Source organism: Neopsephotus bourkii, unplaced genomic scaffold (assembly GCF_033783945.1).
Source record: "Neopsephotus bourkii isolate Nb327-2 ecotype Australia unplaced genomic scaffold, CSIRO-AGI_Nbou_v1 NB_845, whole genome shotgun sequence".
Taxonomy (NCBI): Eukaryota; Metazoa; Chordata; class Aves; order Psittaciformes; family Psittacidae; genus Neopsephotus; species Neopsephotus bourkii.
In genome coordinates this window covers 3224554-3247093 of record NW_026901341.1, presented here as the reverse complement: position 1 = coordinate 3247093, position 22540 = coordinate 3224554, and the positions used below count along the sequence as shown (strand labels likewise).

At 43.2% G+C, this 22540-nt stretch overlaps 1 protein-coding gene across 1 annotated transcript in view; it reads left to right on the top strand.

Annotated features, from left to right (window-relative positions):
- The first annotated feature begins 13764 nt into the window (after window positions 1-13764).
- PCSK2 (proprotein convertase subtilisin/kexin type 2) overlaps window positions 13765-22540 on the top strand; it is a 109333-nt gene continuing 100557 nt past the window's right edge. Inside the window, exon 1 of the mRNA XM_061356252.1 lies at window positions 13765-14265. Coding sequence (XP_061212236.1) covers window positions 14077-14265 — 189 coding nt within the window. The 5' untranslated portion in view covers window positions 13765-14076. The remainder of the gene's footprint in view (window positions 14266-22540) is intronic.

The following is a 22540-nucleotide window of genomic DNA, read 5'->3' as shown; positions in this document are numbered from 1 at the left end:
TTTTTGCTTTGGAAAGCCTGCAGCAGTTTCAGTCTTTTCATGAATCTGAGTAACCAGAGTCGTTCCCATTATTCCACATATTCCCAGTGCAGCTCATCAAATTCTTGACTAAAGAGAGACTGTGCTTTTGTCAGAAATGTTAGGTAACTAATAATGCCCATTGATTATCAGCAGAAAGTTAATGAATACTTCAGTTTCAGATGGTCTTTCACTTTAATCTTGCAGCAAATACTGATTTTAAGATACTGTTTCCTTTAGATATGAGTAGTTCATATTATAACTATGCGTTCCTTCTAGAAGGCATTTTCCCTTCTAGCATTTGACTGAATTTACTTTGTATGTTCAGTAAATTACAATTCAGATCTGATATCTTTGCCAACTCCTTGGAGGTCAAGAAAAGTGCAATAAGCCCCTGTGCCTATAGCCACAAAGCCATCCTTCTACCCTGCTGTTGTAACCGCCAGCTCACAGCCCACTGCTGCTTTGATTTCCTGGTGACCTTTCATTTCAGTGCTCAGCCCTGTTGAGACTCTCATGAGGGATGCTACAGAAAGGAATGGAATTGCTTCCCAAGCAGAGAAATGCCAGACCTTGAACAGGCAGCCAGAGAGGGCAGGGGATAAATTACTCTGAGAATGGTCTGTTCTTGAGAAGGAAAAGCTTGTTTCTCTGCAGGAAAGTTGGAGTCCCTATGGGCTCCAGTCAGTTGCTTCTGGAGGGAACAAACGTAGGGAGGGGTTTGCATTTCCTCATCTTTCATGGAAATGTTCCAATATTGGGTGCCTAATTTATGTAAGTGCCCCCATTGTGTAGGTGAGGGGTAGATCTGAGAGGGAATTCAGTCTCTGAATTCATGTACTTGAACCACAGAGCTCACTTTCCCCTTGAGGTCATGCTATCATCACACAGGTTTTCCTTTTTAAGTCTTATTGTCAGCAGCATCATCTGCCATGTATATGTGGGAAGTTTTATTAAGGTGACTAATATAAGTAATAGCAATCACTGTTCATTTTTAAGATTATTATCAGACTACTTAATTATTCCTCAATGGCTTACTGGGTATACTCAGCCCATGTCTATACAGCAGCGTCAAGCTGTGATAGTCACCTGATAGTCATGGTGATTCAATGTGTGTTTTTCAAAGTACATACAAATGAATGATATTGGTCCATCTGTACTGGGCTATTTCAGGAAGAAATTATACTTGCAAGATAGGTGGACTGGAAATGAGATATTAATCAGGGGCTGGCGTTTGCTGGATTTGACAGAAGAGAAAACCAAACCAACTGACCAACCAAATTTCCCCAGACTCTTCATGAAGAAGGGGCTGTTTGCTGGCTGGGCCTGTCAGGGATTTGCTTCGGAAAACAAGAGAGAGAAGGACTGTTGCATCAGGACATCAGTGGTATCTCCTGGTACACCAACACTGTGCCATATACCTTGGGCTGAGATCACAGCACACAGCTCTTCGTGCTCCCGCTAAATGGGGCAGGAACTGATTTGTAGCCATTTTCCTGAGAGCCAGTATATGGGAATTTTACTGATTTTATCTAAACTGTTTCTAAACTGGTTCAGCTAAACAGCTAAATTTTTCTTTCCTGTTATTTTTTCCCGTGTGTACTCAAGGCCTTTGCAGATTAAAGATAATAGTTACCATTACTGCTAGGATGCTTTCATTCCTAGAGCTCAAGTGCTTTGCACGGATGAGTAAGTGTTATCAATCTGACTGAACAGTTACACATGCCTAATTACAAAGACATGAAGCAATTGTTGAAGAGCCTAGTGAATGACACTTGGGCTGTGCAGGCTCAGAGAGCAGGGAAAGATTCCTTGACCTACTTCTGTGAGGAGCTCTCTTGCTTCTTGGGGCTGGAAAATGGTCGTGTGTATGTTTATTAGAGTGAGATGAACTGTAAGGAGGAGTGTAAAGGGAATAAAGGTTGTTTCGTAACAATTCTTGCACTTTTGGAAATTAGCTCTGTATAGTATTAAAAGTGAAAATAACTATTTGTTCTTTTCATCTGTTGAAAAGCACTCTGTATTTGCCCTAAGATGGTTTGAAAGGAGCTGGAATGGCCATGTAGTTCTCCTAAAACTGAGTGATGTGGCTGCTATAAATCATCTCATTCCTAGGATAAAATCTGTTGATGATGAGCACTGCTGGTCATAGAACTGTTCTGACCTCTTGGCATTGATCTGAGCTGAGGAAAACAGGAAGGGTCATTGCTGCTGACTTAATGAAGTTGATTTGTTGAAGCAGAGGCAAACACAAATCAGCTTGTCAAATCAGTAAAGCAGATAGCGCCATCCAGGACAGAGAGTACATTTCGTTAAAGGGTCTGTCTTGGAAGAAAAGTATCTATGTATCAATGGAACTGAGGCTGCAGCTGATAAGGTAGTGAATGTACAGGGATTTCTTGTGCGATGGGCTGAATGTCCTCTCTTATCTCTCAGAAACGCAGATGTGGGAGGATCATGATTTGTCAGCTGGCGCCTGAGGTCCTCAGCTAAGAGCAGGGAGTTCTGGGCTCTAGTCCCTTCTCTAGGACCTTGCTGTATTTCTTACCCAGTGACTCCTGAATGTGCAGTATGTACACAGTCTTCTTTCCATGTCTGTGCTTTAGGTAACAACAGGGTAGGGGATTTCAGGATTGCATTACTGGATATGGCTAAATTTTACCTCCTTGAAGCTTTAAACTCTCTGTGGGATATGGTACCATTGCACATTGGGTCATAGGCCTTAGTTACGATGCATAGGATTTAGTTACTGCAGTCAGAATGAGATTTCAGTTCAGAAATTGAATTGGACACATGTTTTGCTGAGGTTGTTTCAAAATGGAGGCTTGCTTTCTGCGCTATTGGAAACTTTATTCAGGTTTAGAGATGCTAAAATGTTCATGCTTTTCTACTCCTCCATCTCATGCTGTCAGGCTCCATTAACAGCTTTCACAGATAATTCAACAACAATTCAAGTAAAGAAGAAAACCCTACTTCTAAATGTTTCTACTATTTTTTCCAAATTCCATGGGCCAGTGAGTCAACCCAGTGGTGCAGTGAATTGGCAGAAAGCTCTGGCTTTACAGCTGTTGTACAGCACACAAACGTGAGCTGCGAGCAACTGCTGTCCCTGGTGGAAAGATCTCTGAGAGTGAATCGCAGAACTGGGGGTGGATCAGAGGGGCTGGGGTAGTTTTATAAATGCTTCTGAGTGAGCAGAGGCTTTTGGTTGGAGGAACTGAACATCTGGTTATGGATTGTGTTCATAGAAGTAAACAGAGGAGTTGAGGCCAAAGTTAAGAATAAAATCTCTAACCATGTAGGTTTGCTGAAGTGTTGTACACATATTTTGAGCAGCATGGCTGGCACCACCCCAGTGAAACCTATGTGTTTCACCGGCTGTTAGGATATTACCCATACACTAAAGAGCTCAGAAGAGAGGCACTGAAAGACTTAGAGCAATGCCACCTAGTGATAAAATGCAATCTCCTAAAATAAGTCAATTTTAATTTTACAGGCTTTAAGATGCTTATTCCTTTACTGTGCTCTCTGGCAATTTCACTTGTTAGCATTGAACTTGGACATCAGAAATGACGTGAGGTATAGTTAGAGCTTCTGCTCAGCACCAGCTTGGATTTGTAGGTATGGCTCATATCCCACTGAGAGCAGCAGGCAGAGCTGACCAGGAGGAGCCCTCTCGCCTCACATCTTTTCTCCTGTCTTATACCAGTCAGAGGCTGAATGCTGATACCACTGCTTAGCAGGAGGGAGTGCATCTGAATCTGACCATTTTTAGCCTTTGGTGACTGATGGTGAATCATTTTTTTTCCCCCTAACAGCTGCTTGAATAAGGTGACCATCTGTTCCTTATTAAAAAAAAAAGAAAGAAAGAAAATAATCCTTTGTTCAGTGCTTAATGTTGTGCAGCCTGTATCAGTTGAATATAGAGTGTACTTTGTCCCACATTTCAGCAATAACCACACAGCAACATCTATACAGAGATACAATGGCGTGATTTGGTAAGATCCAAGATTGTTGCATAGCACATAGGACACTGCAGGCTTTTCTTTCCCTTTGCCTGCATAATTTTCTTCAGTTTTTCATAATTATTTTTATTATTGTATTTTCTGGTAGCACAGTTATTCAATATCTGCAATGCACTACTGTGACCCTTTAGTAGTCAAAATTTTGACTGCTCTATATTATGCACTTCCATAAGAAAACTGAATCAGTAAGTTTCTCACTGAGATTATTTTTGTCTTGTGATGCCCTTCATGATGTTGGTGATCCAGCTGCTTAATTTTCTCATGCAGTGCATCACCATGGTTCAAAGTGATGGCTCCCAAGAGTAACCTGAACAAGATACGGCTAAAAGAATCTGGTAAAAAAACCCCCTTGGGCAAAACAGCAATGCACATTTGGGGAGCCAGATGCTTTTTCTTTTGGATTTTAAAGTAGTAGTCTTACCATCTGTATTAGGTGAGATACATTCAACCTGTCTTTAACCAGACCTTTTGTTTCCTTTCCCATATAAATTCTGTTGTCTTGAATTTGAAACTGTTGATTTCTGTTGAGTGTCAGTCTCTCCTTTCTTTGGTATTTTCTCTAAAATGAAACACAAATGGAAAAATTGATGAATCCCAAGCTTGGGATGCTGATGCAGCTCCGCTCCCATTGAGAGTTAGGGGTTTCAAAGAGCTAAAAATTACTGAGGAGTCTCTTGAAGGGCACCCTGCCTTGAAACCAGCTTGGTAGTTCTGATGGAAAATAGGTTCTCACTCCTTAAAATCTGGTTGTGTAGCAGAGTAAAGGCAAAACCAAAATCAGACTCAAAACCCCAAATAAACTAGACTTCAGTTTTGCCATACCTAGATGTTTATTGAAGATTTGAACTCTTATCTGCTTCTCAGGGTTTCTTTCTTTTTTACAAGTAACATTAAGATGTAGGCAAACACCATGTTTTTGCAGTGGTTTACTAGTGAGCTCTTGAGCAGAGCCTGCACACATTTTTGTGATGTTCGTTATTGTTATCTCGCAGCAGAAGTAATAATAGGTAATGCATTTCTTCATGAAGAGAATGATGATCTGAGGGAAGTGCTTTTCCTAATGATTTACTTGCTCATATTTTTAGCTTTTTTCTTACACTGGCAGAATTGACTTCTTCAATTATGAATGTGCAGTGAATTGTTTAGGAAGCCATGATACTGCTGAGCGTGACAGTATGTGTACATACACTTCATAATGATTTGGGAAAGTGCAGCACTACAGAAAAGAAGGTGTAGGAATGGATGTGTTTGTTTTCATGCCAAAAATGCAAACAAAATTATTTCTGCCAGGGGAGAATTTCAAAGAACAGATAGGCTTTGTCATCTGTCTCCCACTGAATTTCAGTAGGCTTTGTATGGCCTGCCTTTTAGAAAATCTTCCATTTTTCTTTACAAAAGGCTGTTTATTGTTGTCTGCAGCACAGCACTTCTGAACTCAGCCTGGAATGAGGTTTTACTGTGTGAACAGCCTTAGCAATTGTTACACAAGGTGCGTATGAGATGGAAATATCTGAGCTTTCATTTCTCCCTATGTCTTTCCCCGTGCTAACCTGTCTTGTGCCAGCTGTGGCCTCCAGCACACAGCTCTTTGTGGCACAATTGGTGGAAGAGGGCTGGGCTGGTGGGTGGTGGCAGCTTACACCCAATGCCACCATGCTGGGATGTAGCACCCTCTGACCCTCCCAGTGCCCAAGCTGGCATCTGTAGAAGACTCTCTGCAGCATCCTCTAAGCTTTGTGCCCCAATTTTTATCCTGTGCTAGCTTCCCAGATCCAGCATCTCCATACCAGGAGTGTGAGAAGGTCACTGGTTGTAAGGGGAAAGGTTTTTAAACAGGGCCTGGGAATGAGACAGCTGAATGTGACAAAATCTAAAGGTGGCTATGCAAAGATCCTGAAGGAAATGAACCTTAACAGGGGTTTATTGTGGCATGATGCTTTAAACTACTTTGGGGGTTTGTTTTCTATTTCTTATAGTGGTGATTAAGACTTTTTTTAATCCATGATGACAGGAAGGAAACACTGCTGGTCTGCAGCCTTTTCCAGGGAGCGAGGTGAACTGCAGGTGTGTGAAATTGGTACAAGAAAGAGCACAAATTCACCTCAGTCATGTACCAAGCTACGTAATTCTAGCAGTACTTGACAGCTGAATTAGAAGAAAAGTGATCAAAGCTCAGTAGTGGTGGGGGAGATTGTTTTCCTGTCTTTGTCTCTACTTTTCAGTGGGCTGCAAGGCCTTTATTTGAAACGGAATATACAGAAGTTTTGTAAGTACATTCCAACAAAGGCATATTATACAATGGAGCCTTGAAATGTTGATTCTTCTGTCAACAAGGAGAACAAATTCAGTAGTGGAAGAGTTTAATTTACCTTTTAGAGACTCAGAATCTCAAAGATAAACTTGAAAGAAACCTACATTTATCTGAATGTACAGTGCCACATTTCTAATTTATGGACACAAACTTCAGTCTGCCCATAGAAAGCTTTCAGCTCAGATAGGAGCAACTTCTTGTTTTATTTCAGTCTTGCCTTTCTATAATGTTTTTCTGTGATTGTACCTTTTGTTTTAGCACTTGAGCTTAAGGAAAAGGAAAATCCACAAAGCAGTCTGATGTTTTTCTAATGATTTTTTGTTCTTGATTGGAAGCAAAGCCTGAAATTCTCATACATGGAAATGAAAAGATTCTGAAAATTTATCTTTGCTTCACACTGACAATTGCTAACTACTAAGATAAAAATTATTAAATGTTCTACAGGGAGCATAATATGTTTCAATGAAGGAAATCTAAAATTAAAAGTACAACAGTAAACCCAAATTATTTAACATTGCTTAATTCAGAATCAAACACCTGTTTTTTACCCAGCAAATGATCATGAAAACTGTCAACACTGTGTATGGTGTTTGTCCCATGTTCAGGCAGACACTGACAATCAATGCTCCACCAGAGTCGCAGAGTTTGTTACTAGCTGTGCCACACCTGTATGTTGTCACCCATTTCTCTTCATCAAAGGGATGAAGTATTATAAAGGCTCAGAAAGCTGAACAAGCTGCAGTCACTGCTCTCTCTTCCACACCTTCCCTGAGCATTTTGGTGCTTCATCTGAGACACAGCTGGGATCTTCCCAGGGCAAACAGTTATATTTGATAGTAACGCACAAATATTTTATCACCCATGTGGGTGGATTTCTTGGAGACCATCTTGCTTTTGATATTCTGGTTTGAGTTCCACTTTCAGTCTCTCCTCTGATGCATGATCTCTGTCCCTAACTTGGCATATCCAGCCATATTCCTTTGGACCAGTCATTGCCATGGTTCGCAGACAAATTTTTACCTTGACTTTCTTCTACCTTTTTCCCTTAATTTTGCTGCTGCTGTTGGGTTTTATTTCGGTTTTCTGTTGTTGTTTGGTTGGTTTTTTTTTGTATGTGGGTTTTTTTTGTTGTTGTTGTTGGTTTTTTTTGTTTTTTATGGTAGTATTTCCAGGTCTCACTTAGGAGCTTTCTTTTACCCATTGTTATCTTCTAAAATGTCACTGAGACCATCTGCTCCAAACTGACTCTGCTGAGCAATTCCAGTTCTCTGATATCATTTCACAGACAGACGAGGTGCAGGCAAGCTCTGGTTTCCAGACAGACTTGATCTTCAGCAGAGAGCTCAGTAGCGTAAAACCCAGACAAGCCTGGTGAATGTGACAAGCATATCCTCTTAATGGAAATGCACCACACATTTTTGTTACTTTTGTACCTCTCTGCCATGACTGCTAAAGCTGAACATTTTTCTTCATGGATATTAAGCAGTGGCTAAGACTCAGATTCAGGAAACGACTTAAGCACATATTCCCATTAGCAGACAGACATGTATATGTTGTAGTTTCAATGAAATCCATGAGGCTTTCCAGCATGGGCATAACTTTAGGCATACTTAAATGCTCAGTTGAACACTCTCTTCTTTCAAGGTCTTTATTTTTCTGTTTTGTGAACGTGTATTTTACATGTAAGCTATTTTTCCCCATTTTGGTCATAAAGTATGGGAGCTTGCTGTTATCTCAGCAGTTTTCACTTTCTGCCTGTCAGACACCAGGCTGCTTACCAGCCCCTCTGTTGTTCCTTATGTCTGGAGGTAATAGATGAAAGAAAACCCAAAACTGATTGAGGAGGAAATTACACCTTTCCCTCTCCAACCCTCTTTGCTCAGCCCAGCTGGCCTGCATTCAGTGGATGCTGAAAACCTGTTCTTGTACTCCTTTTCTCTACTTGCATTATCATGTTACTAGATTAGTACCTACTGTTCTTGTTCACTCTGACACTTGGCAGTGTAACACCTGTATAGCTAAATGTGTGTTCTGAGGCTTATGAAGTCTAAGTAACTAGAAACTGCAGGTTAGGCTTCCAGTCTTCAAGTATCCTGTAAGCTTGAAAGGTCTGTGCAGTCCCACACAGTGATGGCATGAAATATTTCATCTTGGTTCATAAATCCCATGTCTGGTAATTGCCAGCCTTCTTGGGTTCACATATCTTAGATACAAAATGGTGTCTGCTGTAGCTTTCTTCACTAACAGCATTTAACATAACGTGGTCAGGAACCATGTGCCTATAAGTAACAGTAATAAAATATTCCAATAGTATAAAGCAATTAAAATATTCAGGCAAGTATTTTAAAGTCAGGCAAATTATCTTGAAATCATCTAAGATAACTGTATCCCAAGCACTTTAATCTTGAACCTCCATGCAGAAACACTGTTTTTCCTTGCCTTCGTCAGTTTGCTACATTAGATCACGCATCCATCTTTTCATCATCGTGCTGAAATGGCCCAGATGTGTTTTATGAAAACCCTCTTTAGCAGTCACGGCTGATTTGTCAATCAGCCCCAAGTGGAGCAATAGTAGCTATGCTCTCCCTGAGCTCATTTACTGCTGTTTCTGCTTTGCTTTCCTCATACCTGTGCTGTTCAGTATCAAAACGATTTAGAGCCTGTTCTTACACTCTCTCAGGATGATCCATAGCAAGGCTGATAAGTAGATGTACCTTTAGAGTACTTGTTCTGGAATCTTTCAGAAGTGACTTTTATCCTGTAACTGAAGTGGGCCAACTCACAGAAGTGAGTTGGTCCACTCAGCTCCCGTGGCAATTCTTGAGAGTGTTTTGATCTATTTTTCTCATGCTGTACATTCAGTTACAGAGGTTCTTTGGTGTTCTTGATATGCAGAGAATATAAAGCTCTAGTTCTTGCTTTTATTCAAATCAGTCTGTTAATTCCCTGTCCTAGTAACTTCTGAGAAAGATTGTTAAACAATGCTATTTAACTTTTTTTCAACTGTGGTCTTTTTAACTATGCACCCAATTCTTTCCTCTTGAAATCTCTTCTTGTGCCTTTTCAATCCCATTCTGTTGCTCCAAATATAGGTATTCTCTTTGAACCTGTTCCAGATTCCACTTAAAGCGTGTTTTTATGCTTACTTCACAGCTTCAGAAAGATAGGTTTAAGGGAGACTCAGGCATGTGCAAAAGGATGCTCATGTGTTTTGCTCTCTCATAATGTGTTAAATGTAATTATGGCAATATTCTATTCCCAGCTCTTCAGAATGCTGTTGCTTGTACATCTGCTAGGATCAGTGATTAAAGATCAAAACAATGTAAATCTTGTAGTTAGGACTCAATTGACTTTCACAGCAAGGAAAAGACTTCTTAAAATTCCTCTGATACACTGGTCTCTGTTGGCATGGTAGCACTCCATGCAGTCCCCAGGGAAGGAAGCACCTCCTGTAAATGTTAGTACTTTGCTGATCTCATACTGAATGCCAACTACTTGTAAAATACTTGTAGTAGTTTAATGGTTGTTTAAAGATGTATTCAGCAATTCATTTGGGAACTAGAATTGTTAATTCTATATATTTTTCTAACCACTGTTGTAGTTTTGACTGGTAAAACTACTAGTGTTGTTTATCTACCTTCTGTTAGAAGAGCCAGAATTTATGGGGACCTTAGTCTCTTTTACTGGACCAACTGATAAAGTTGGAAAAAAAAGCAGGTTTTTTGATCCATCATGTCAATTACATTGCTTGTGTCTGGGAGACCCTTGACACTGCATGACATGTTGGTGAATAAATTGGGTACAAAATCAAAATGGCCTTTATGAAACAGACTATAAACTGCTTCATAAACTATAAACATGCTAGCTTGTTAAGTATAATTACAGAGTAGGAATTATTGCTGAAGCTGATTTGTTTCTGTAGAGGTTCCAGAGAACTGGATCCAAGAAGTGATCTTTGCAAGATCTTAAATCCAGTACATCAGAGTAAATTCATTACTGATAAAGTTTGTAGGCTAGAGAAGGAAGTTGTAAACTGTAAGAGAGAGGAGTGCTGAGTGATCTGGATTGTTTGGAAGGCTGCATGCAAGTAAATGATGTGTATTCCAGTAAAATGGGGTAATATAATATCTACACATAAAACTCATTGGCCACCAGGATACAGTAATGTGCCCTAGAGAGTGTTGACCTTGAAGAGGGCTTGAGGGAGATGAGAGTTGCACGAGTCAGTGTGGGTACTCTGCTGCACATCAGGGGGGCTCGGTGGTAAGGAGACTGAATTAAATCCTTGGCTGGTGAAACACTGGGTACCCAGGAAGAATAGAAATATGATGTAACATCCATTTAGCACTGGTCTGACCTCTGTTGGAAGACTGTCTGATGCAGCTACGGTTCGTAATTCAAGGAGTAAAAGGATTTAATGGGAATGGTTGAAGGGATGGAAAATACGCCTTACATAAAGAGACTCAGGGAGCACTGTCTAGATGTCTTTATCATCACAACTTTGAAGATACCATCTGCGATAATAATAGTTCAGCAGTTCCATGGACAAATTCATAATAAAAACACCACCTAGAAGTAAATGTAGGACTAATCAGTATTTTAGAGAGGCAGAGTTGCAACTTTTCACAAATGGCTGCAAGCAATCATTGGAACATTTCCACAATGGCTTTAAGAGATCAGTCTTGATTTTTAACTTTTTTGGTATATTAAAGGGAAAAAAAACCGCAACAAACAACTACAGACCAAAAGCAAGAATTTAATACAGACAAGTCCTAGCTTTTACATAGAGCACTAGGTCAGAAATCCCAGTAGTCCTGTCTGGTCTTAAACTCCTAAAGTCATCGACTCACAATGGCAATTTTTCTTTAAATGGCTTCTTAAAACTGAGTTTTCTTTTCCTGGTGTTATTTGGAGCCGACACTTGAACCCAGTCTTTTCTAACCTAATCTGTCTTCTATTATGTTTTACTTTTTTAACATCATCACAGCCACCAAAGCTTGACAAGGTGAGGTTGATAAGCTAGAGCCAGTTGGTGCTGTTTCCTCAGCACTGCAGTCCCTGCCATATAATTCTTTAGCGGCATTGACTTGCAGAGCAGTGCTGTCACCTGGCAGGTGGGGATGTCAGAAGATGTGCAGTGAATGACTTATCACAGGTCTGGTTGAGCAGTGTGACTATGGTCCTTGTTTCTGAATATGTACAGGATCTTGTCTTGATGATTTGAGGGAACCAGAAGGGTTGCTCCGTTGCCTTTGTTACTGGTGTTCCTCTTTCTATGGACTGGTAACAGAATGGAAAGAGGAATGCCAACTAAGGGAAGACCTGTGGGGGAAGAAAGGCTTTTATATATATATATATTCACAGACAGGAATTTAAAGTAGAGATTTAATTTTCCTTTAGTTTCTGATCCTGAAACAGCTGTGGGTGGAAACCAGCAGGGCCTCCATAAGTTGCCAGCAGGTATTACTTACCTGAGAGTCTTATGGGCCCCAAGTCACCTGGAAACACATCATGCAACAGGATCTGCTTTAATGCTGGGAAGAATGTTGCGAGGAGAGGTGTTGCTGAATATTGATGAAAACAAGTAACTTGGCTTAAAGAAATAACACATAAAGTTGTTTTTAATAACTGTTTAGATGCTTAGAACAGGCATCTAAAAGCTGAATTCTATTGACATAATCTCTTAATGAGACTGCAAAGATGTTTTCCTTCTCGGCTGTGCCATTTCAAATGTTTTACCTTTCCCTCGTGTTTGATTTTTTTCCAACGTCAGTCATTCATTTACAGCACTCATGTTGATTTAAATGGGTTTTGGATCAGGCTCCAAGTTACCATTTCCCTTCTGTTTGAATAGGGATTTTCTTTTATCCAGAGGAAGGAAATCAATAATTTGTCATGACAAACCAATGCTCGTTTGGATTCACAATCATGCAGTGAACTCTTCTGTCATTTTCTAAAGCAGTTTAGGATAATGAAAGAAGAGCTTCACTTGCAATCTCTGCTGTTTTCTTTTGTTTCCCCGAATTGATTTAAGTTCCATACTCCATTTGACCATTTGTAAAACAGATTACAGTAAATCTATCATTTTGTTTGTTTTAAAGGCAGTACTAACTTTTTGCACTGTTCCCTGATTCTTTCCCAGGGGGACCATTCAGGGATCCATCAAAGGATTAACCTTTGCCATGACAAATTAATAGATGCAACTGTAGGAACAAACTAAACGATAAGGCCACAAAGATGGTCAGGGGTCTGGAGCATCTCTCTTATGAGGAGAGATTACAGGAGCAGGACCTGTTTGGTCTAGAGAAGAGAAGACGGAGAGGGGATCTCATTAATGCATATGAATAACTCAAAGGCAGGTGCCAGGATGGTGGTGACAGACTCTTTTCAGTGGTTCCCATTGACAGGATGAGGAGCAGTGTCCATAAACTAAGCCACAAGAAGTTTCACCTCAACATGAGGAAGAACTTCTTTATGTTGAGGGTGGCAGAGCACTGGAACTGGGTGCCGGAGGGGTTGTGAAGTCTCCCTCTCCACATGGAGACATTCAAAACCTACCTGGATGCTTTCCTGTGTAACCTGCTCTGGGTGTTCCTGCCTTGGTGGGTGGGTGAACTAGATGACCTCCAGAGGTCCCTTCCAATCCTAATGATTCTGTGATACCTTGACGTAAGCTTGCATATTCTGTACCCTTTGTTTTCCCTTGGACTTTTGCAGATGGCAGATTATCTTTTACAGTTCCCATCCTCTTAGGTGCTACCCCCTCTGAAATCCCACCAGCACACGACTGCTCCCCATCCTTGGTTGTCTCATCACAGGGAATGCCCGGGTACTTTCCTGTCTGTGCTTTCCCTGCAAGCATTTGGGGATTGCTGAGGCAGCCTGGACCCCTGTGGAGCTGAGCAGCTTTTTGGCCATGCAGACTAACGATCAGAGCAGAGTTGAGGGCCCTGGGTTTGAGGCTGTCCCCAGCTTTGTTCCAGGACTGCCTGATCCCAGCCCTGGAACAGGCTTCTGCACAAAGAGGGCTGGCAGTGCCTTGCCGATTGCCCTGTGAGGAGCTGGTGTGGGGGGCAAGCTACAGCGGGGGATGTAGGGGCACTCCCAAATTTGTATTTGCTGGCTCAGAGGAGAAGCTGGGTGCTGGTGACTGGTCCTGGCCATGTGTTTTTGGCGCAAGTGTTTACCCTGCCTTACCCTAAAGCTACCTGCTCATCGGCTCCTGCTCTGGGGGAGCCCCCATCCCCACTGGGAGAAGAGCTGGGGTGCTGGAGTGGGGTCACAGGGAGCTGCTGCGGGTGCTGAAGTGGGGCTGGTGCACGGGTGTAATTCGGGTGTGTGTGTGTGAGAGAGGTGCGGGAGGGGGGTGTAGAGGCGGGTGTAGGGGAGGGGTTAGGAGTGTGTGTGGGGGTGTCAGGGGCGATCCTCCCCGCCCGTGATTGGCAGCGCAGCGATCTCCCCTCCCGGCGGGAGCTTCCTTCCCTCCGGCCGCCGCTGAATTAGCGTTGAGGAGGGGCCGGGAATGCAGAGCCGGCAGCGCGCACCCCCGAGCAGCCCCCCCGCCGCCCCGCTCCCCTCCTGCCGCCGCCGCCGCTCTCCTAGCTTGTAATCCCCGGTTATCCCTTTTCCCCTTCCCCTCGCATCTCTCGGGCGCTTCCCCGCCCGTCCGCCGCCCTCCCCGCGGCGCGGCGGGCTGCCTCCGCGGGCGCGCAGCGCGGGGCCATGCCGGCGGGGCCGCCGCTGCTGCGGGGTGTCCTCCTTCTCCTCCTCTTCCTCCTCCTGCTGCTCTTCCTCAGCGCCCCGGCCCGCGGAGCCGTCTACACCAACCATTTCTTGGTGGAGCTGCACGGCGGGGGCCAGGCGGAGGCCGAGCGGGTGGCGGCGGAGCACGGCTTCGGCGGGGTGCGGAAGGTAAGCGCCCGCGCAGGCTCGGGGCGCGGTGCCCTTCGCGTTGGGGTCCTGCCGTGAGCAGAGCCGGCATGGTCCTGGCCGCGACTTCCCAGGCGAGGAGGGACAGAGCGGGCGCTTGCCGGCTGTCCCCGCGTTAACCCCCCTCTTCCCTAGGGAATTCGAGGAGTAGCGGCGCTGAGAGCCGTTGCCAGCACTCCTCAGGGGCAGCACGGGAGGGTGGTTTTCTTGGACTGGAAAGCAGAGGAGTTTCCCACATGGTAGCTAGGTGCTTTTTGACTTACTATGTAAACACCCTCCAATTGAGTTCCCATCCTCTCGGGGCTCGGGAGCTGGGGCTGCCCGGGGCTTCCTGTGCGCGGCTGCGATTGAGCCTGCCTGGAGCACTTAAAAATAATTACAGCCCTATCGCCATGGAGAATCTTGCACGGAATTTAAATGAAAGGTTTCACAGGGGGATTGACACTCGAGTTTGTGAGGCTGGTGGCGTCTTAACGTTCCTGTTATTCTGCTGGAGAAGCAGGATGCACCAGCCTGAAGAAGCTGCTCTGTGTGAAGCATGATGAGCAATCAGTGCTTGTCACTAACGAATGTGAGTTGGGAAAGTTCAAGCGTTATTGGAGGTGTTTTTCTCTCCTGAGGTCCCAGGAAATCGGAGGTAGCCACAGTGGTATGGAGTCTCTTCCCAGCTCCTGCGGAACCCAGCTCCACTTCAAATAGTTATTAGACCTCTCAATATTTTAGGGTATAGTCTGATCTGGGATGTAGATGGGGAGAGGCTAATAGAGTGCCCTGGTCAATACAACTCCTCGCAAACTGAATGCCCAGGCAGCACTCGGCTTGGAGGAGCATGGAGGGAAGGGACTCAGGAGCATTGCTGCTTGTTAGGGTTTTATCTTCTCCTGGTAGTTATGCAATGAAAGACTGATCCTACTTCTAAGGAAATGAATGAGAATGGTACCCTGAACTTGGATGAGTGAAATGGCTTAAGATCTTGATTAAAAAAATGCATCTAAAAAACTGAAAGAGCATATGAAGTGAGGCTCCCTGCTTCGGGCTGCCTTGTCTCAGATCCAGTGGGAGCTTGTTAGAGAAATGAGGACAAGATCATTGTTGCTTTGACCACTGCCAACTCCTGCTGCTGATAAGATGCTTTTGTTTTGGGCTCACAGCCTTGTCCTGATAGTGACAGAGCTGGGCTGCTAATGCCCATGGGAGAGCATCCATTGTGGGGATTAGATCTTGTTACATGAAACTTAGGTACGCCTTTTTGGTTAACAGTTTTTTTATTCTGCTCCTGTTCTCCCTCCCTCCTGTCATGGGGTATCTGACTGATAAGGCCTTACAAAGAGGGAAGAGTTCTTTTCTGCATAGCTGAATTTTGTATTACTTTTGCTAGATGCTTTCAAATGATACGGTGACACAAGAGACAGGGGGTGAGAGGATTTTGCAGCTTCTGGGCTGTTGCAGTCCTCTCCCCTCCACCATGCCTCTCCCCGGGGTGGCTAGGGCACATTAGGAGACACAGAGCTTCTTCATGGGAATCAATCCCGCAGCTCATCTCGGCAGGGAGCTGGAGGAAAGTGTGCGAGAGGAGAGTACCCGCTTTCCAGTACATGCCGCGGGGGGGCTGCTTCCCGTGGCCACGGCGGCTGCCTCTAGGAACGGAGCTGAGCGGAGCCCTGGTGTGATGTGCGTGTGCTCGCAGACTGGGGGGGCGGTGGTGGCCGTGGCTCCTGTACCGAGCACATGCTGTCCCAAGAGCTTTTGAGGTTACATCATCCCAGTCCCTAAAAAGGCAGAAAGCCTCCCACCCCTCCTCCACAAATGCAAGTGGAAATAGCACCCTGCTATCTGCAAGGCAGTAATTTTAGGAAATAGGAAAAGTTTGTGGGGTTTTAGCTGTGTTGGAGGATAATCCATGAGAGGCTGATAGCAATCCCCATTCTGCATGGGAAACCTGTAACGGGGTTTGGGTGGCGATAGTGGGCTGTTAATAAAAGCTTGTGCCATCTACTCCAGTGTCTCTTCAGTATTGCTGAGCTGCAGAGTCTCATCTCTTTTGCTATCATCAGGCTTCTCTCTGCTTACAGCCTGCAGAGTCAGCTTGCATGGTGGTACAAGGCAGAAAGTTAAATGTGGTTGTGTGTGTGTATGGAAACAGAGCTGTTGATGGTAAACTCTCAGGGGAAAGTAGCATGTGTAGGTGTGCTATCTATTCAAATATCCAAAAAATAACAGGACCCCCCCTTCCCCGTTATACCATAAGGATAAGTGATCTCTGTGTACTTCAGCCACGCATATTGTTTGGATAATATAATGAGTTATTTACTTAAACCAAATCCAGTTACTGTCACCCACATGGGAGAAGAGATGTTGTCTGAAAATAATCACCTTTATTTCAGTGCAGGGACTTTCCCATTAGGAGCACAAGGGCAGATTCAGCTTTATTCTGTGTGTGGACTTAAGGTATATGAGAGGGATTTTTTTCTATGCATGTATTACAGACCACTCTTAACGTGACTTTATGGGAGCTGATTTTTAAATTACGTTTTTAGTGCGTATGTTTTTTTACCTAATAACAAACAACCTCTGAGCAAATGCGTGTTGCATTTACTTAAGAGCAGATTTCTGGAGAAATGCAAGAGAAAGCATTGCCTTGAAGATTGATGTTATGGACCCTGTGATGCACTTTCTAATTGATTCTTTGGCCATGCTTCCTAGCATCATTCTGAAACCACTACAAGACTTAGGTGGGCTAAAATGTGCACTTTAAATTCAGTGCTTGATGAATTCAGGGGCTGGTACTTGTAAACAGGTGCCTGTGTTTAGATCTGGGATCCTAACACCAAGAGTCTCAAAACCACTGATCAATTTTCAACCTGTCCTGAATTAGTTCCAAATTACCTCTTTGTAACTCTGTGCTCTTCGTTTCTTCTTCTTCTTTTTTTTTTTTTAACATTTGCAATTTTTCAATCCATTTGTACCTACCAACATTGATTCTATGTATTCCTGGTGAAACGGATACTGTGATGAAGCATATACCTTTCCTTAAAATGGTTAATCTTACCATCTGAGTACTCAGGAGTCATGGGGATGTTCCCCTAATAGCTACATGTGAGAACTGCAAATGGACTAACTTTCTCTCCCCCCCCCCCCCCCCATTTTATTTGCATCTATTGGCATGGCTGCCACCAGAATACATTTCTTAATGCAGGCTGAGAGAGCTGCTGTCTGACCTTGCCTTGCAATTCTTAATTCATTTCTAACAAGGGGAGTTGTAAGAAGCCTTTGGAAAGGTCTCCTAATTGGAGATAGAGTTGAGGCACCTTTTTCCATTTCATCAACACTGAGACTGAGATAATCTATAGAATGCCACCATAGCTAAATATTCCTCTTCTGGTAGCATTGAAGTGAAGGGTTTTAAACAATTACCCTTCAGTGGCCTCAGATTTTAAAATAAGAACCAAACATGAATTTCAGAACAGAAAGAATTTGATGTTTTATGTATTACCTGATCACCTCTCCCTCTAAATCCCAAACCCCATGGTACCTCTCACAGCTGTGACTTTTCTGCTTCCCATTTTTGCTTAGGAAGCCACTGGCTGAGAACCAAGATTTCTGGAGCTGGCCAGGAATTTCTGGATGAAACATTGGGAGCTTTGGGGTTTTTTTTGCATTGCATAAATTCAGACTTACCGAAAGCAAAACTTAACAGATAAAGAAACTGTATTTCTTGCTGCAGCAACCCACTTCTGTGCATCTAAGCTGGAGCCTGTGAGCTGGGAGTTGATGCGCTGGGGAAGACAGACCAGGAGGCAGAATAATGGGTTTAGAGCCTTGGGAGCTCTTTGCAGGGATCTCTTTCCAGGATCCTGAAAATGTCATCCTGCATTCCACACACTAGAGACCTGGAAGTCCCCTCCTGTACAGAGCAGCCCCTGAATCTGGAGAGGAGGTGCTTGCCTGGCTTGATATTTAATGTGCCAGGCTATGCTTCTGTATGCCCAGAATGCACTGTGATGGACAGATGGGATTCTGTGCATGTAAATAAACCTGGTTCTCCTGTACATGTGTTTATAGATATGTGTGTCTATATGCATATGTATATTTCTTGTTTCTTTTCCTGTACTACCTATGCATGGAGCAAAGAAGGAGGAGTTTCTCTTACCCAGGCTTCTGTCTGACACTGTGTGTATATATTTTAACCAACCAGTTTGTGCACATAGATGGTGGTCCACACTTTACAGATAAACACACCTGTGTTGCCTTCACCTGAGCTGCTGACCCAAGCGCTCATGAAAGTGTTAGTTATGGCTAGGTGAAGGCAGCATGGAGGATACAGACGTGCTTCTGTGTGGAAACAGATGCTGAAGCAATGGAGTATCCCATGCAAAGAGGAGGCAGAGAGCCCAGACTTCTCCACATGGGCCCGCTGGAATCCAAGGACTTTAGATCACGCCTCAGACTGCAGTGTTTCCATGCACTAATAGGTGTTTAATAATTAATTAGCTTTGTGTTTTATGCTGGCCTAGAGGAAAGGATGTTTGCTTCCAAAAGTCATCCCTTATTATAGAAAAGGAAAACCTCTTAGAAGTTCCATTGTAAATTTTTTGAGGAAATCAAGAGCTTTAATTTCCTAGATTTCACTGTTGCAATTCTGTGTTACTAAGAAAAAGTAAATTCCATGCAAATGCTAATTGTGCAACTACTGAGATTTCAATAGGTCGCCTTGCCATAACAGCAAATGCTTCAGCTTCCAAGAGAGAGTCTTGAGCTGATGTGCTTAAATTAGGAGGAAGATGCAATTAGCTAGCAGGAAAAGTTTGATCCTGCTGTGGGAAGGCACACTGCTGGGTCATGATGGAGAGTCCTTTTTCCAAAAAAGCCCTGGAAGAAAGTAATTGGGAGATGCAGGGAGAGCAGCCATCTGTGTTTGAAGGGATGCTCATCGGCTCCTCGCAGGTGGAGTCCAGGCACCAAAATGGAAAGTCCCATTTGCTCCTATTTACACTCAAGAGGAATATTAGTGGAATTAAATAAGAGTTTTGCTGTGCTTAGAGAGAGTTTGTCTCATATGTGGAGGTACTTTATTTATCTTAAAATGATGCTTTTTTGGTCTGTGGGTTTTTATTTGCTTTTGCATTCTGCCTTGGATGCAGAAAACAAATCTCCTGTTACTTAAATGTACTTGCTTATGCATGTGAAAGCTGTAAACTGTCAACAAGAAAAATGTAAAGCCCATGCTCAAAAACATCCCTAACCCAGTTTCTGTAGAGCTCTTGCTCTACCGGACACTCAAACCAACTGCATGTTGGTGGTGAGTGCTCTGTTTGAGGTATAAAATAATTACCTTATCAGATTTTTATAGCATTTATTATTTGAGTGTAAAACAAGAAGGTCAGACTCCCCTGCTATAGATCCCTGCTGTAATTGCTCTGTTACTGTTTTGAATACATGGTGTAGTTCTGTTTCTCAGCAAAACATGCACATTAAACCTTGCTTTTGCAGATAAGTTTTGTTTTGTTTGCTGAGCTACAGCTCAGTAAACACAAAGATCCCAAATTCTGGCTATTTATAAAGCTGCCTGCATTTATAATTTTGTTTATTCCATATTGCTTGAACTCACTGGCAAAATTGAACATGTGGTAGAGACCCAGGAAATGCACTGCGAGTAATTCTTTTTTCACTTGTTTTTTTAATGCTGCAGCCCAGCTGGGGATGTGCAGTTATTTGTTTTCATTTAAATTATATTTAGTTTTGCCAGTGTCAAGGAGAAAAATAGAAAGAGAAAACATAATGAAGAAGTGAGCAGTGGTTCCAGAGCACTGTGGTGCCAGCACACCAGAACTGAACATGATGTGAAGCAGTCTATCCCCTGCAGTCTAGCCCCGGGTGCCTGCCTAATGAAAGCTTCTTGTGGTGTGGTATGAAGGCACCAGGGGCAGCTTTCAGCTTCATGGGTGAGGGGCTTAAGCAGTTGAGAAGCATCAGCGCTCAAAGCGTGGATGCTGGGGGTGCTGCCTGCTCCTTTTCCCACCTTGCAAGAGCTGGTGGAGCAGCAGCAGCTCCTCCAGAAGACTCTCTGCCAGAGGTTGCCTGTACATCACCAGACTGGAGCCAGCATCCCAGGCCAGAAGTTTGAGGATGACATGGCTCCATGGAAACCAGAAGTGGACAGTGGCCCCCTGACTTGTTTGCTAGAGCCTCTGCTCCAGAGAGTACTTGTGAAGTGGGGGAACTACCAGCAGAGCAGCCACAAGTTCTTTGCTAAAGGGCAGGTTGGGACTTTGAGCAATCTGGTGGTGCTCAAAGTGGAAGGTGTCTGCCCATGGCAGGGGGGTTTGGAACTAGCTGGTATTTAAGGCCCCTCCAACTCAGTCCGTTCTGTGATTCTGTGATTTTGTAGCAGGAAATAGTCTGTTGCCATATACCGTGTCTCCTAACCCTGCTGGTGCTCATTTTCCTAGTTTTGTGAAATCCCCTCAAAGTATTTGATGCAATTATTTCTCTCCTTTGAACACCTCTGTGTAAATGAATCATGATGGTTTGTGGAGATATCTGTCCCATGCAACTGAGGTTCAGGATTTGCACCAGGAGAGACGGGATTAATATGTAGGAAACAAATCTCTGTCAGCTCCTTAGCTATTTCTGACCTTGGTATGGAATTTATAGTCAAAGTTGTTCCTTTAGGATCAGTACTAGATAAACAAAGATCATTAGCATGGCCCTGCTGTCAGTCTGGGATTTCCCTTTAACTTTTAGGCTATTTCTGAACTCTACAACATCCAGATATATTAATTCTTCAGTTTGTGTTTGTATTTTGGGATCCCAGATGCAGTGGCTCTGTCTGTGGCCCTACTTGAAGTTCTCTTCCTCTAGGTAGGTTTTTCAGCTGTTAAAAGCACTCTGAGGGCCATTTCTAAGAAGCAATATGGGTATCTGTTGGTGTTAATCTGCACCAAAGTTGAATTTGTCCCCTGACCTTAGGATGCAGAGCTATGCAGCAAAAAGATAACTGTTCTTGTAACAATACCCTCTCTTGACTTTTTTGTTGTCATGCCAAATGTAAAGATCCTATTGCCATGCCTACAGCCAGACCCAGATGGTTTAGGTTATTGCATGAGGTATTTTGTTTGTAGGTTAGCTGTTCAAATCTGGATTAAAACTAGACAAAAATAAATAGTCAGTTCACTCCCAGCTTGAAGTGCATCCATCTGAGAACCCCTGGCATCCTTGCATTTGTTTGTTAGCAGGCAAATGGTCCCAGAGACTGACAGCTCTGCTAGGGTTGGCTCCTTCTGAAAAGCAGAGAGGTGCTTGAGTTATGTTATCTCTTAGAAGACCCAACCATTGTGTGAAGGTGGAAGACAGCCTTCTATCATTCTCGCAGATTATGACAGGTGTCAAGATATAACAGCCTACCCACACTTAGAAAACTTTAACTGATACAGTTAGAATGGGAAAACAAACCCAACAGCAGCACTTTTACTATCAGTGTAGGAGAACTAATGTGTTTAACTCATTCCAAGTCAGAACAATATTGGTAGAAATTTCATTTAAACTACAGCTTTTACCAGTAAGACCATGTTGATTTAAAAAAAAACCCAACAAAGCTAAAGCACCTCACAACAAGAAGAAAACAAACAAAAAACAGTATCAGGCTTCCTGGAATAGTTATGCAGGTAGTACTTTACAGTGTAGCTAAGTAAAAGTTTGCATGTGACCCTTTCCCTCATCCATCTATGGCGTTATCCCAATTAAAATTAAACCACACAACTCAAGTTTCACATGCTTTTGATGAAGTACTTACAAAGTGGTTACTGAAACGTATGTAGAATTCATTTGTTAGGTAGTTTCAATTAGGAAGTCCTACAAGATGCCTGTGCGCATGGAAAATTCTGTGAACTGGAAATAAAGCCAAAATGCTAAAATAAGTGATAAATTCTGCCAGTTCTTGTTAAAATATTACGCCTGGAAAGCCCTCCTATGCAGTTCCAGTCTGTAGCATGTGTGGATAGCTTATGTGAGAGAGCTGTATTAACAAACTCAGAGCTATGGTTAATGATCTGAAATGTACCTTTGTTCTGTAATGCTATCCTAGTCATCAGAAACCCTGCTCTGTTTTTCTTTCTGTTTCAACTTTTTCAGATAATTAAATGGGTCAGGTCTCTACAGGATGCTGGCTGCATGGTGGCTATAAATATTGCAGTGAGCAGCCCAGAGCTTCCATCCATCCCTAGCTTCTGGCAGGAGGAAGCTGAGCTGCTCGACTATT